The 16,702-nt window shown below is 41.3% G+C and overlaps 1 protein-coding gene across 8 annotated transcripts in view; it reads left to right on the top strand.

The window, feature by feature from the left end:
- Positions 1-16,702, top strand: part of LRCH3 (leucine rich repeats and calponin homology domain containing 3) — a 189,886-nt gene that overhangs the window by 159,208 nt on the left and 13,976 nt on the right. For 5 of the 8 annotated variants that reach the window (XM_068281290.1, XM_068281291.1, XM_068281286.1 and 2 more), the window contains 4 exons: positions 5,377-5,457; positions 12,958-13,006; positions 14,919-15,020; positions 16,331-16,425. In XM_068281290.1, coding sequence (XP_068137391.1) covers positions 5,377-5,457; positions 12,958-13,006; positions 14,919-15,020; positions 16,331-16,425 — 327 coding nt within the window. The remainder of the gene's footprint in view (positions 1-5,376; positions 5,458-12,957; positions 13,007-14,918; positions 15,021-16,330; positions 16,426-16,702) is intronic. The other 3 variants (XM_068281293.1, XM_068281292.1, XM_068281289.1) reach the window with 1 other exon arrangement.

Genomic DNA, 16,702 nt, shown 5'->3' with positions numbered 1-16,702 from the left:
AGCGCTTATGAAATCAAATAATTTGATATGTAGTTAAAATTTAGTTTGGTGACTACGAATTAAAGGGTACCTGAGACGGATGAAAAGAAAAGTTTTATAAATACCTGGGGCTTCCTCCAGCTCCCTTCAGGCCAATCAATCCCTCGCTGTCCTCCTCCACCACCTCGATCGTCTGCTATGAGTCCTGGTAATTCAGCCAGTCAGTGCAGTCCAGCGGCGTGCCGCTCCCAGGGCCAGGAACCTTCTGCACCTGCACAATAGTGCTGGGCAAGTGTAGTACGCTCTCGGCGGTGGAGTGTGTGCATGCGCACTACACCCGACTGGCTCAAGTACCTGGACTCCTAGCAGAAGGTTCAGGTGGCAGAGGAGGACAGCGAGAGACAGATTAGCCTGAAGGGCACTGGAGAAGGCCCCAGGTATGTGTAAAACTTTAATTTCATCTGTCTCAGGTTTAGTTTGTTACGCAGTAGTACTATACTCTACATATGCACTCCCCACAGAGCTGCAGGGAATCCACTGAGAATGTTGTGCACATTGAACACAGAGGTATTGTCTATCACCCATAAACCTAGTTCAGATTGTGCATGAAGATTGTGTAATAGAGGAAGAATCGCCTCATTCTCCTGCAGAGTACCTGCACATCATTCTTACATGTACCCACAGTTACATTGCCTAGGGCCTGATAGATGTTCTTTGTTCCGGTCTGTACCTTTTACAAGTACTCTAACCAAGGACTAGTTTTTGTCTAATGGGAATAAATATGGCAGTCTCCATATCCTTCTCACTTCAGTTGTCTTTTAAAATTCCTAAGCATTGGCAATTATGAGACGATTTTCATGTTACATACTTTCAATCAACAAGATTGTAATATGCAAATTAGAGGAGTCTGAGTCGGTGGAATCCTAAACGTCGGGGTCGGTGGATTTTTGTACCGACTCCACAGCCCTGCTTTATGGCGAAAAATTTAAAATATGTGCAAAGACAAATAAGAAGTACGTTTTTTTCAGAGTAAAATGAGCCATAAATTACTTTTCTCCTATGTTGCTGTCACTTACAGTATGCAGTAGAAATCTGACAGAAGTGACAGGTTTTGGACTAGTCCATCTGTTCATAGGGGATTCTCAGCATGGCTTTTATTCTTTATAAAGATATTCCCTAAAAAGGATTTAAACAATGATGCTGGCCAGCTTACCTGCTCGCTACAGTTTTTTGGCAGTTGGACAGAGCAACTGCCATTCACTAAGTGCTTTTGAAAATTAATAAATCCCTAAGAATCCCCTATAAAGAGGTTGACTAATCCAAAACCTGTCACTTCTGTCAGATTTCTACAACATACTGTAAGTGACAGCAACATAGGAGAAAAGTAATTTATGGCTTATTTTACTCTGGAAAAAATGTACTTCTAATTGTATATGTTTGCACGTATTTTAAATTTTACAGTTTTTCGCTTTAAGCAGAATTACATGGGTGTTTGATGAGTAGAGCAGAATGCAATACATTACATATAATGCATTACGATCTACTCATCATGCGATAAGATTTTACACACGTAATTCTACTTAAAGAGAATCTGTATTGTTAAAATCGCACAAGAGTAAACATACCAGTGTGTTAGGGGACATCTCCTATTCCTCTCTGTCACAATTTCGCCGCTCCCCGCTGCATTAAAAGTAGTCAAAAACAGTTTTAAAAAGTTTGTAAACAAACAAAATGGCCACCAAAACAGGAAGTAGGTTGATGTACAGTATGTCCACACATAGAAAATACATCCATACACAAGCAGGCTGTATACACTCTTCCTTTTGTATCTCAGGAGATCACTTGTGTGTTTTTTACCTTCTGTCCCCTTCAGCTCTCCTGCACTGAATACTAGTGACAGGCTGGGAGGCTGAGCCTTTCTTCCTGTCTAATTCCTCAGTATGTGTCAGCCCAGCTCCTTTCACAGCCTAACAGAGGAGGATTTTTATCCAGCTCTCTTTTATCACTGATAAGATAGCAGAGACATGCTGGCTTATGTAAATAACACACACACTGGAGTGTGCAGAGAGGGGCCTGGAGGGGTGTGTATAAACAGACCAGCACGGAAGAGTTGGCAGCCTTTCAGACACAGGGTGACAAGTCTGACGGGAAAGATACATTGATTTATTACAGAGACAGTGAAAGTAGAAAGTGATGCAGTAAGCCAGAGCACATTAGAATAGGTTTAGGAACTTGTAGGATAGTAGAAAAAACGTTGTAATTTTTGTTACGGAGTCTCTTTAACACAGTTAATTGCTTACACCCCTTTGATCCATTCAGTGAAATTGGGAAAAGTGTATTGGGTTAACAGGTATATCTTAAAAGAAAGTTGCAACTAAAATAACAGCCATTTGTCATGGACCTTTTCTTATTGTGTTATCAGATGTTTACATGTTGCAAATGGGAGTAGGTTGGTTCCATTTGTCATTGGTGGAAGTCAGAATGGTTTTTCATTTATTACAAGTAGGTTTCCACCTCTCCAGGATTTGCCTGGTCCAGGGCAGTGTTCTCCCCAGGCTCTTTTAGCCTGGTGCCTCCACCCAGCTAGTTTTGGTCAGCACCCGGCTGTCATCGGCTGACCTCCTCTTATGCTATAAGCAGAGTTGAGCACAGAAGCACCGGCCCTGCATTCTTTCATATTGCTCCACCTGGCTACTTTATCATGCCACCCGGCTACTATTTCATGCCGCTTGGCTGGAAAAAAATTCTGGCGAGAACACTGCAGGGGAATATTATAAACATTGCAATTTAATCCAGAAATGCACTATGTGGACCTACACTGTACTGAGCAAAATTAAAATGAAACTGATAAAAAAACGGAACTAAAAGAATCATTTTTTTCATTAAATAGCTCTGATAAGGCCTACAAATAAGGAAGAAATCTGCTTAGTTTTGTGATATTGTCAGGTTTGGGACAGCCATATTGGTTGCATTCCTAAGGCTTGCAATAGCATCTTCATCCTCTGAAGTGCTCCATGCATGTTTCTATGCTCTCTTGATTCTGCACGTATGATTTAGTCAGAGAGGGTAAGCTGGGGAGGGCTTGGCTACACTTCTGTGCCAGGAAGTGCACAGTCCTGGGACAAATCCCTGCAGAATTATTTTTCAAAACAAGCATTGTAGAAAGGCTGACAAGGGTGTATACAATACAGCCATACCATTAGGAGACATTGGCCCTTATTCAACACACTTATTTTTATACCTAAGCAATAAAATGCTTTTCAAGCCATCACCCAGCAAGGAAATACTCAGGATAACATTTTACACTAGGGTGGACAGCGGCGGGGCTTCCGTTCGTCAATTGTCCCAATATTGCACACTGTTACCACTGCACACCGTAAAAAGCAAACCAGCTGAGCTTTTGCAGCATGTTCAATCGATTCATACAATTGCATCTTCGACCGGGCTTGCTCTTGATGGCACCTGTTTTCATATATTATAATTATTTCATCGGATGATCAATCGACCACCAAGATGAGTAATGTACGGGCACCATAAGGCCTGGAACCCACTAAAACGCAAAAAACTATCGCAATCTCTAGCAATTTGTGATAGTGTTTTGTAAGCAATTTTGGGATCGATTTCCCTGCTCCCATACAATTCATTAGAATGGAAACGCTCCCAAAATTCTGTATGTCCTGTGATTGTTATTTCCTTAATCTGTCCCATCCATTTACATTGGAATCTGTCCCATCCATTTACATTGGCAGAGCGTTCAGGAAAATCCCTAGCGGTTGAAAGTGCTCCCTAAACACTCAAAAAAAATGCTCTAGTGGGTTCCAGGCCTTAATGTGTGACAGAGAAGGGGAGCACAGGACATTTATTAGATAGCAACTGCTAAATATGGTTAAACCAAATTCTCCTAATTAATGAATTTTAGCCTGTGAGATTGAAAATGTATTGCCTAAAAATTGTGTGCATGTGCAGTCTGAAATCTGGGCACCCATTCTCTTAAGTTGGCATCACAAAGCCAACAGCTTAAACCCTATGAAACATGTGATCATAAAACAACCAATCCAGAAATGTTATCATTTTCAGTTTTATTCTATGTGCATGCATATAAAAAACTTAGCTGGTTACAATCCTTCTCATTACTGTACACCTTTAGTATAATTGATCATACTGCTGGAATTCTAAGTGGAAATGTATGCAAGCTTCTATTATGTATTCTCAGACCTTTACAGAATACATTGGCCTTGATTCATAAATCATTACCGCATTTGGTAATGCTGAAAACAGCTGTCTTTACAGAGCACTTAGGAAAATGTAATTTCAGTAAGACAGTTACCACATGAAAAACTAAAGTTACTGAGCAGTGAGGAAATTACCGACTCATGCGGTAAATACCTCAACAAGTGTCAGTAAATGTCAATTCATAAAGAATAGATCATGCCGTAAAAGCTTGAAATTTTACGGGCACCTCTGGTGTGGCGAAATGTAAGGGGATACTGTGGGAAGCCAGCGTGACTCAAAAGCAGAGAGGGATAAGCTATGACTGACGGGAGCAGGACCCAATAGAAACCGATCCTGTCTCCTGCAAGTTGGGATGATGCATTTGATAGGACCCGAAGCAAAAGAGGTTTTCCCTGCCTCCCTTCGGCAGTTTAACCTCTTCCGTTCCTGTTTGAAAATGCAGAGTAAGCTAGTAGGGAAATCGTCTAATGTCTCCTGGAAGTTGTTCTTATCTGTGCCAATTAAATAAAATGTTAAGAAAGACTAATCGAAAGATTCACAGCGAGCAGAGGCAGTTTAGCGAACAGTATAACAAAACATGTACATCTAAAGGGATGTCGGGATGCCTTTTACTATTGCAATGCCCTCACTGCACTGAGTTTTGTCTATTGAAGCTGGTAAAATACCGAACTTCTATCGCACTTGTGAACATTTTTTATGAATTAGTACACAAAAGTCTAAAATACCGAATGTGGTTATTTACCAAGCACTTTACATTTACCGCACTGTGCTCTATGAATCGAGGCCATTGTGTGTAGATTTCCTGTGAAACAATGGTAGTTTTCTTTGCACGTTGCATACTGGCATTCAATGCAGAAGCCTGTCATATTTTGCATTGTTAAAGTTGATTCTACTTCTGCTGTGCTTGCACTAACAAACAGTAATTTCATTAATGGCTGCCAATTCTGTTGCTTTTACAACCCATTGCTTTATATGAAGTGCTGTTACTGAGTTTGGCATCTTGCGTTATCTAATGTTTGCATGTAGCTGGCTCATGACTTGTGGTGCAACTGCAAGAAAAAGAAAACCAATGTCTTTGGTCATTTTTCTGGATTTCTTCAGGCTTGGCTTATTTCTTTCTTTCTTTCCTTCCTTTTTTCTATCTATACTTCCCACTGCTGACAGAATGGCTTTGAGCCACACTTAGTCTTTGAGAAAGACATTAACACAAATACTATTAAAAGGAGGCCAGGAAGCCACATTCAGGTGAATAAAGCATGTTGGCTAAAGCTGTCTTTTTTCCTGTTTGCATATGATACTGACTTGTCTAGATATTTACTAGCCAGATAAACATGACTGCTCTTTCCTTCCTAGGGCACCAGTATTGTCAGGGTTATTCAATGCCTTTGTGACACTCAATATATCCGCTGCTATGGCTATAATCTGTTCATGGGCCACAGCGGGAGTGCCTAGTAACTTAACTCAAATCATAAAATAGACCCACGAAACTATGAAGTGTAATCAATTTGCATGCCTTTCCATAACCATGTTACTGGGGCCCTGTATCAGTGGGTCCCTTTGTGTAGCCCCACCCCTTGTAAAAATGGGCACCTGCCCTTACTAAAGCGATAAAGAAAATCCAAAGGCCTTCCTCCCTTCGTCCTCCAGGACGGCCCCTCCTGAGATTGTGTAAGTCCCCCCTCCCAAATCGGAAACACCTTAAGAGAATTAAAATAATTAATTGATGCAGTATAAATCCCACCTCCTCACAATCTCCCACAGTTTTTGTTTGTTTCCCAGACCTCACCACGGAAGCACCAGGGAAGGTTGTTCCTTTCAGTAGGGGAAGCCTGTTGGCACCTGCTGCACCATTTTTATTGTTTTTTCTTTGTTTTTTTATTTTTTTGTAAAGTATAATTTAGGCTTGTTACTGGTGTGCGGCCTAGAATAGGAAGCTAAGCAGGAGGTTACCTGGTTTTTTCCTATTTTGAATGAAGGGGACTGGAGAGGTTCCCTCTCTTCATTATACTTTCTGCGGGCATGGCGGCGGTAAGCAGAGATGCCGGATTTTCCGCATGCCCGAATATGACGCAAGTTTGCATGATAGGTCGCATGTATGCATCATTGGATACGCGTGAGCGCGTGGTGCGTACTGCGTCGTGCATAAAACGTCATGCGTACTGATCGTGTTAGACGGCTGAAAGTGCGAGTTTTGTAAACCGCCATGGCCACGCTATACACGCAGACGCTACAGCTCTGAGGGGGTCATGGTGCAGTCAAGTGGGCCCACCACAGAAGCTCAGGAGAGTGCTGCAACTGGTGAGACTGAGCAGTCAGGTCACATCCACCGGTAAGCAAACACATTGCAGTGTTTATTGCAGACTCCTGTCATATTGTTAATGGGTACATGTTAGTAAGACTCTTGGTGTTTGAGTTGTTTTGTACTACAGAAACTCAAAGGCACTTCAAAGTCTAGCTGATGTACTAAATGTGGTTGCAAGTTGCCTGAAGGAACCTCTAAGACTTTGTTTGGTCTGTTATATCAAGTCTAAGTCTTATGCTCCTAGACCTGAAAGTACCACAGTAGCTTTATTTGACCTGATGAAACCCATGAAACAGGAAATGGCTACAACTTTCTCAGCTTTCAGGGCAGCTTTACCCTCTTGCCCTATGCAGGCTACACCTTTTTGTTCTGACAATTCCCTCAAATTCAAGCGTTCATACCACAGGGGAGCAGCCATATACATAATCAATTGCTTGATTGTTGGAATCATTTAAATCTGGGTCTCAAAGTAGATTTTTCCACAATCAGGGATTGTGCATTTTGATTGAAGCATGGCTGATTACAATGAATGGCTGTGGTGCGGATTATGCAAATACATGCATACATATTTTGGTTGGCCATAATATTCTGAAAGCAGTTATACTTTCATGTAATGATTTCTGCACAAATGTTGTAACAAGTTTTGGGTTTTCTGTTAATGATTTGTGTGCATACATTTTCAGACAATTATATGCATGCTTAGTTTATCTGCCAGCAGGTGTGCTTTACAGATCCTGAATGCAATGCTACTTATCAGATAAGTATGTGCAGGGTTTAGCACATGGATATTCTGAATGCAATGGTGCATTTCAGATAGGAGTTATGTTCATGGATTGGCACATAGTCTGAATAGTCTGAATGCAGGGTTCTGAATGCAATGCAGAATTACATGCAAAAAATATGCACAGAAACCTTCAGTTTGCAAAGCTAATTTTCAGATAACAATGGTGTGTAATAATTATACACAGACATTCTGTTTGCAATAGCAAGTGCTCTTTTCAGATAATGATGCTGGTAGCAGGTGTGCTTTCAGAAGATAATTTTGTGCAGGGAATATGCACAGGAGTCAAGCTATTAGCAGATGTGTTTTTACTTATGTGCAGGGATTCTGCACATAGACATTTGAATTGCAACACTGTTTTTTGCATATAAATAGATGCAAGGTTGATGCATAAGTTATTCTGATGGCAAGTTTGTTTAAAAAAAAAAAAAATTGTTTTAAAGGGACAGTGGCTGGTGTGGTGGTTAAGGGCTCTGCCTCTGACACTGGGGACTGGGATTAGTACCTTAGCTCTCCCTGTTCAGAGGGCCTACACCTGTTCGGTGGGGGGTCCTTGGGCGAGGCTCTTTGGGGCTGCTGCTGCCTGCTGAGCGTACCTTAGTGGCTGCAGCTCAGACGCCTTCCGTCCGTCGGGACAGAAGCGCAACATAAATGCTGAGGCAGCAATTCAGGATTCAATCCCAAGTATTTTTCATTTGCAGTCCTGAGTACTTCCTTGATGGGTTACAAGTGTTCCCAGGATCTTTATGAAAGAACATGATTTTAATAGCAGCAATCTGAGTATACAGAAGATATTTTCTAGCTTTACCTAGCTGTGAAAATGAAGGAAGACCTAAGATAATATGCAGGTTGTTTTACAACTGTAGAGTATTTAGGATGGATCTGCAGAAAGGATTGGATCAAACACTCTTGATAGTTTTTCAGAGCAAAGGCGGTCACAGACAAGCTATGTCTTTCATTTTGCCTGTATTCCAGTTGTTGCTTATGCACAAGCTGTCTACAAAATATTTCAAACAGCAATTCTATGTCAGTGGTTGGATAGAGAAATCGATCTGGATGTCAGATCCAGTGACTCTCCCTAAAAATGGACTTCTCAACCAAATCTGCAATCGAATGGATTATAAAATCCATTCGTTATTACGACAGATGCAAGACTATGGAGTTGTACAGGGCATCGGAATCTCAATTAAATGCATGACAGGTATGCTTCACTGGAGAAAATATTCTCTTTAATCTACTGGCAGTCTGGAGTACTCTCCAGAAATGAGAGAATCGGTTGGAAAACAGATTCGTGAATCTTCACACTGGGAATTACACTTGTGACTCAATTTAAACTAACAAGTGGGACTTATAGTCCACCCATAATCTTAAACTTCCTATGCTCAGACATTCTGCTGGGCAGTGAACAAGGTGCTTCCTTGAGATCAGCTAATCTCAAAGGAAGGGATATTATTCTAGCATGTAGGTTGTGTTGCAAACAACCATCTCAGAACTGGCGTCCGAACAAATATGTTTGACAATTTGCAGCTACCTGGTTTCTGCTTGGAACAATGTTGTTCGTTTTTTCTCCAGAGAGTGTGAACACTTTTGTTGCGGCACAGGGGGGAGCATACGTTTGTTTTTGTTTTTTCCCCCTTGAAGGGTACTGCGAAAAGGGATGTAGGATCAGACCACAGGTATTCTTTTTGCGTCAGACTGACCAAAACAGGTTTGGCATCTGCTGTAGCCCTACCTTTGGTAAAGGTGCCATTGTTCTTGCAGATCTTGGATGATCTTTGTAAAGCATGGTCAGGCCATTTTATAGTGGCCTCTCGATATCTGAAGGCATGGTCTGTGTAAGAATTTATATGCTGGTTGCCATTGGCAACAGCACCACACACCTTTTGCTCCGGCACCAGAAACTCATCAGCATACAGGGGATAGAGCGGAGACAGCCATCTTCACCTTTCAAAGGGCTTTATTAAGCATTCTTGTGTTGGCATGGGCATGTGACCCACCTCATTAATTAATAAGCCATTGCTTTATAACCTAGTTACGAAGAATGCAATGTTTTGTAAATATCGACTTTGTTTACGGTGTCCGTCGTCTAACTGTCGGGGGCAGTTAGACCTGATAACCCATTATGTAGCCTTCCAAGAGGGACATGTTCCTGGTACATGACTGTATCATTTCTCTCCGAGAAACTCTGCTTAAAGAGACCCTGTATCTCAAGTCTTTACTAGACTTCAGTACCGGAGACTAGAATTCAAGTATACTTACATTCCAACAGTCTGCTCATCCTAAAGTGAGGCTGCCATTCGTCTGAATTAGTAAGGCTATCACTATACAGACTTAGTCCTTAGATGTTTGTTGGTGGTGACAGCGGTGGCCAGGTGTATTGGAGAAATACAGGCCCTATACATTTAACCACCATCCATGTCTGTCCTGAAGAATAGAATTGATTTCAGGTTACCGCTCTTATTTCTACGAAACTTAGGTCTGATTTCCACAAGGATCAGAGAATCTTTATCTTTTCCTTATGTGCTAATTTCTCAATTAAAAAAGAGGTAAATTAAGCTCACTGGATATGAGGGTGAAGCTACCACATGGGCCTCTTATGTCACATTCATAAAGCTCTATCGTTTTGGATCTACCAAGAAATCAATCCTTGGAGTGGTCCTATCCTGAAAAGAGGTTATATTCTAACTCTCATTGGTCACCTATGGTGGAGGCAAGCAGAAGCCAAAAAGTATGGTTACCGGTAATTAGTTTTCCACGTAGCCTCCACAACAAATGGATATACCCACCTAAATCCATTGCTAAATCTCCTACTGATTCAAGGTAATATTCAATGCACTCAGGTAGGTAGAATGAGGTGGTACTTATATTGCATCTTAGACTTCATGTCCCATTGGGAAGAACCAAGGACTGGAGAAATTCAGCTAACCTTCTGATAGCTTTCGGAGGTTCTAGAACAGGAGTTCAGGTTTCTAGAGCTACGGTGTCTAGATGGATTAAGGAGGTTATTACTCTTGCTTACTCAGAAGCTCAGGTAATAGCACCTGCTCATATTACAGCACACTCGACCAGATCTTTATCGACGTCATGGGCAGAAAGGTCAGGAGTCTCTTTGGAACAGATTGTCGGGCTGCGACATGGTCCAGGCATTCGACATTCGTTAAGCATTACGGAGTTAAACTCCTCTCCATTCAAGACCAATCTTTTGGTCATAAAGTTCTGCAAGCAGTCATCCCACCCTAGGGTAAATTTCTCGCTAAATCTCAGGAGGGGCCGTCCTGGAGGACGAAGGGAGGAAGTGCCGGCTGCTTACCTAGTAGCAGTGTTCCGGCGAGTCCTCCAGGACGGCCGCCTAGTTCCCAACCCTGACTTTTAACTTTTATTTATAAGGGGAGTGTGGTTCGTTATTCTTCTCTTTGCATAAACTGTGGGAGATTGTGAGGAGGTGGGATTTATACTGCATCAATTAATTATTTTAATTCTCTTAAGGTGTTTCCGATTTGGGAGGGGGGACTTACACAATCTCAGGAGGGGCCGTCCTGGAGGACTCGCCGGAACACTGCTACCAGGTAAGCAGCCGGCACTTTTTTCAGCAAGGGGCAGAGCTACACATTGAAACCCAGCTGATACGGGCTCTGGTGAGTCTTATTAGTAACAGAACGTGCCGAGACATAACTTATTATCATTAGGTATATGTTTTGATTGTACGCCAGTGTTGTGTTTTAATAAACACAGTAGGTATTGCCGTGCATGGTCATTTAGAACAATGAATTTTGCTAATAATAAAAAATGTTGTGCTTATTTAGAGGTCATTTCCTTCTCTTTGTGGTTTCATGTTACATACAGTATATTTGATTTTTTTTTTACCTAATCAGTTCTTTCCTGATGATTTCATTTGAGAGTTTATCCTTTTGTTTTTGGCTAACACGATATAGAAACTTTTTTTTTTTTTTTTTTTTTCTACAATCAGTTTGTTGTGCAGATTTGCTATTTTTTTTCCTGGCCAAGCAGTCTGTTCTGTGAAATGGAGAGGATAAGCAGAAGGGGAGACACTTGGCTGCATGATTTAGAATAGCATCAGCCAAGATTTTCTGCCTTTAGCACTAAGTGTTGGGGACACCTATACACACTCTAGAACTGCACTCAAACACATCACAAATGATCATTCATGTGGAGGGAAATCTAAAGTGTGTAGCTAGCTTTAGATGTCCTTGCCTATCCTGTGAATCCCCCCAGTCTGCTGTGAATCCTGCTTATGTACTTTAAAGTGTACCAGAGCTGAGTTGATATGAAGAATCGATACCTACCCAGGGCTTCCTCCACCCCTATAAGCATATCCGAGTCCCTCGCCGTCCTTCCGCGGTCTGCTGTTCAGCTGCGATCCGCACCGGTAACAAGCTCAACACCATCAGTCGTGGCCTGCGCATGCGAGGACCTCCCGCACATGTGCAGAAAGCCAAGACTAACGCGACTGAGCCTGTTACCGGGGCAGATCACGACTGAATGGCAGATCGCAGGAGGACGGCGATGTACTCAGACGTGCTTATGGGGCTGGAGGAAACCCTGGATAAGTATAGATTCTTCATATTAACTCAGCTCTGGTTTACTTCAAACAGCCAGTGACCAAGCTTTGTGCAACTATTATTGCATTGCAAAGCTTTATACTGTGAGTAAAAGTAGTTAAAATATTTTACAAAAAATACAGGAGGCATTCATCAGAAGTGTTAGCTTTACTTTATTTCCACTTAATGTTTTCACAAGAAAATGAAGAATTTGTGGATGTTATTCTCTTTAAGTTGGTTGCACCCAGGAACAGGGCTGGCGCTCCCATAGAGGCAAAGGTATTAATTGCCGCGGGCCCCCGACCTCTGCAGGGGCCACACGCCGCCCTCCCTGTCAATGCTGCTCCCCGAGTTCCTGCGAGTGTGCTTCCTGTAATTACCTATCTCAGCGACTGCGGCTGCACATAAATGCACACTCTGAGGCTGGCACACTGTCTCTCACCCACTCTTACTCGGTGTGCGTTTACACATTACGCCCCGGATCATAGAGAAGGAAGAAGACGGCGTGCCAGCCTCAGAGGAGAGTGCTTGGAATGTGCAGCCGCTTCCTGCCTGCCCGCTGACATAGGTGTTTACAGGAAGCATACTTTTTAGGGACCCAGGCAGCAATCGGGTAACAGCGTGTGGGGGGGGGGGCTATGATGTCTCAGGCAGGGGGGGCCCACACTTAAGTTTGCCCCAGGGCCTTGGGGCTCCTTAAACTGACCCTGCCCAGGAATTACCTAACCGAATATGTATTTGAATAGGCTGACGTGTGTGTTCAGGGAGTTTACAGCAGTCATAACTGTTTTTCATTGGAGATTTTTATATCATCATTTCCCCCATTATCTTAAGTTCATGGGCACAGTATATATGCATATGTACTCTTTATGTATTTGTATTAGCATTAATTGATGTATCCTGAACTGTGTAGATAATGGGTACTGTACCTGTGTATGGGAATGTGAAGGTATGTGTATACATTGTGCATGCCTTATGTATGTGTGCATAATCACATATGTTGAGTAACTGCAAGCCATTTTATGTTCACCTTTCATCTGTTGCTAGTTTGGGCCTTTTCACTCATTTTTTTTTTTGTTTTATTTTGTTTTGTTTTTTTGCAGAATGATGAGAGGTCATCAGTCACTCCTATTTCACCCTCTTCTCAAACAGGTGAGTACAAACGTCACTCTCTTGTTGTCTTGTCTAATAATAATAATTATTATTATTATTATTTATTGTATTTATAAAGCGCCAATATATTAATAATTCCATAGATGTTGCTTTAGGCCTTTTTCACAGTGCGACGTTAAAGTTGCACGTTATGAAATATTTTAACGCAGACTAATGCACAACAATGCAAAGTCTGTGCGACATTCACAGTGCACACGTTGCGTTTGTGTGTAATGTGTAGCGTTATTAGAAAGTGCTGCATGCTGTGCGTTTAGCAATGAATTTGCTGCGTTACTTGTGTTGCACATGCTCAGTAATGTGTTTTTTTGTTTGTTTTTATTAAATGTTCCGCATGCGCCGTTTTCGTTCCATAGTAAATACATTTTCTAACGTACGACTTTAACGTTGCTCTGTGAAAGTGTATATGCGTTACATTAGGGCTGCGTTGTGCTCCTTTAACGTTGCATCATACGCAACGTCCTACTGTGAAAGTAGCCTCAGGGCCATGTCACACTGATGGCTTTTCTGTTGTGTTTTTTCTCCAGATTGTCTTTATATGCTGCACTGTCATGATAACCTTTAGTAAACACTTTTGCATAACAGAAATGTAAGTCCTCATATGCTTTGTAAAGTGCTGCGGAATATGTTGGCGCTATATAAATTTAAAAAAGACATTGCCTTGTGCATTTTTGAGTAATGATAATGTATTTTGTTATACATGTATTGCTAACTAGATATGGTGCAACAGAGAAGTTGCAGTGACATGCTGTAACATTTACCTGTGTGACATTACTGTCCAGAAAGGACACCTTGGCTGGCTTTCAGCAGTAAGTGCTGTGAATAGAAGCACAGTAACTCATAAGCAGGGCTGTGGAGTCGGTCCAAAAATCCTCCGACTCCTCAGTTTAGGATTCCACCGACTCCGACTCCTCTAATTTGCATATTACAATTTTGTTGATTAAAAGTATGTAACATGAAATTCGTCTCTTGACTGCCAACGCTTAGGAATTTTACAAGACAACTGAAGTGAGAAGGATATGTAGACTACTATATTTATTACCTTTAGACTAAAACTAGTCCTTGGTAAGAGAACTTGTAAAAGGTACAAACCGGAACAAAGAACATCTATCAGGCCCTAGGCAATGTAAGTGTGGTTACATGTAAGAATGATGTGAATTACCAGGACTCATAGCAGAAGATCCGGGTGGTGGAGGACAGCGAGGGACTGATTAGCCTGAAGGGGGCTGGAGGAAGCCCCAGGTATGTATAAAACTTTACTTTTCATCCGTCTCAGTTACCCTTTAATTTGTAGTCACCAAACCAAATTTTAACAACATATCACATTATTTGATTTCATCAGCAAAGGGAGTGCATACATATGCATAAATCTGCATCAATGCAGAATTATTTCCATCTCGTTGACCATCTCTATTAGTGACACAGCTACACATCAGGCTTTATTCTTACAGCATAGATGTTATTTAGTATATATAAGAGATTCCTGTGTACACATCATATATACAGTCACAATCAGATATGTATATCTGACCTTAAAAATACGGGGACTGCTTTATTGAAGCAGCACAAGTAACTAATTTTGATTGGTTTATTTCATTTTTGTGGACTAAGCACAGCTATTACTGTATATATACATTATTTTTATTGACTATTATCTGAGAAATAGAACATTTTATCATATTTTCTATTTTAATTACAGTTACAAATTCATTAGGAGTCGGAGTCTGTGCATTTTTTCCCGACTCCGACTCCAGGCACCCAAAATTGCCCGACTCCGACTCCGACTCCACAGCCCTGCTCATAAGTACTTTGTCCAGGGTCTCTCAACACTGATCAGGTCAGTTACACAGCATTGCTCTTTCTCTAACAATACTTTGTACATTTGTCTTTGCAGTACATTTGTCCTCACCAGCCTCTGTGTCTTCATACCGATGCTCTCCTCAGAGACCTGAGAGCTTCTTGTTCAGAGCTGCAGTTAGAGAGGAAGTAAAAAGAAGTGAGTTCCACATCTCATTATTCATGTTCATGTAACCAAAGAACAGTGTGTGCATTCTTGCTGTAATGGTTTAACCATTTACCGGTTTCATTATGCTGATTAATAGTATGTCTGGGATGTTCATTTTTGACTTGTTCATGAATGTGCGTGTGACCCTAAAGTGACAATACAGACTAGTGGTCAGGAAACAGTAATACTGGTCCCTAACCATTTGATGACCAATCACAGCAATCGCTACCTCAGAACAGAAATAGAAATGCAGATACACTCAATAAAGAAATTCTACACAATACCATTGTAATCCAGGGTGGCTTTGGCCAGGAGGATATTAAGTGACACTCAATTTACTTAAGGTGCCCATACACTCATCAGATTGGCAGCAGATAGATAAGAAATGCATCTGATGATCGATCTGATGTGTTTTTAGAACATTTTTTACCAGGATAGAATTCCAATAGATTTCAGTTTGAAATCTATTGAAATTCGATCTAATGGCATTTTTTTGCCATCAGATTTCCATTAAGGCCAATGCAAAATGATAAGCAATCTCATCAGATCGACCTAAATTTTCCACCCTGCCAGTTCGATGGAAATCCATCGAAATCGGTCGATTGGCCAACCGATTTGCGGTCGGTCGGCCAGAAAATTGGCTGAGTGTATAGGCCCCTTTATATGCCTACAAATTAGATTTTGAGCACCAGGTTCCAAATTAATGATTTACAAATAATTATCAAAAGTAGCAGGGTGCCTGATTACTGGCTTGTATGCTATCATCCCAAGCATCATGAAATAATGAAGTTTAGTAGGATGGTTTAGAGAGGTATACATGTTCTGGTGTGGTGCTCTGCAAGCCTCTATAGTGGTTTGTATGCGTGAGTGGCACAGACAAGGGTTGCAGCCTTTGGGCCTAGCCCACGAGTCACTCAACATCAACTATTTTTAAAGGGCTTGTCCGTGATAAGATGCTTTCCCCCACCTGCAGTGACTTGCCTACCTTACATTGAAGGCAATAACCTTTATTTTCAAAATTTTGAGGCGTATCGTGTGCTGGAGGAGGGGGGATTTTTTTTATCTGCAAGTGTATGCAGCGCGTTTCTAGCTGTGGTAGAGTTAAAAATGGCCCTCGATTAACTTAAGCCCCAGCTTGGCACCTAGTGTGTCAGCAATAGTGTATCCAATTCCAGCACCAGTAGTAATAATGTATCAGGGGCTCTAACACTTTCTACTTCCACACATTAAACAAACATTTTGAGTAGAGTTGGGCCTAGTGCTTGATTGCAGTTTTGTTTAACCAGTTTTATTTTGAACAGGTAATACGCCTCCTCCAGCAGCTTCTACAAATGATGGCACGGAGCAAAACCGAGTCCAGCAGGAGGAGCTGGACATTACAGAGCAGCTTAGGAAGGTAATTTTATACATGTTGTCTATCGTAACTTATGGTGGTCTGAAATATTTTTATTTATTGAAATATTTTTTAAATATAGTATTGTCCACTATAGAAATATTAATTTTTTCTTTCCTGAAAGAGCTATAGATTATACTTTATAGTATTTAATGGCTGCAGCCAGATGACACTTTAATATTTTTGATGCTCAGGGTGTGTAGTATTTGGTTTCTGAAAAATAACATTGAAAACCTAAAGGTGATTAGTTCATAAAGATATGTAGTGCTGGATGTTTAAA

The sequence above is a fragment of the Hyperolius riggenbachi genome, chromosome 4, assembly GCF_040937935.1.
Source record: "Hyperolius riggenbachi isolate aHypRig1 chromosome 4, aHypRig1.pri, whole genome shotgun sequence".
Classification (NCBI taxonomy): Eukaryota; Metazoa; Chordata; class Amphibia; order Anura; family Hyperoliidae; genus Hyperolius; species Hyperolius riggenbachi.
The sequence above is the reverse complement of the archived record's forward strand: the minus strand, read 5'-3'. Positions and strand labels throughout refer to the sequence as shown.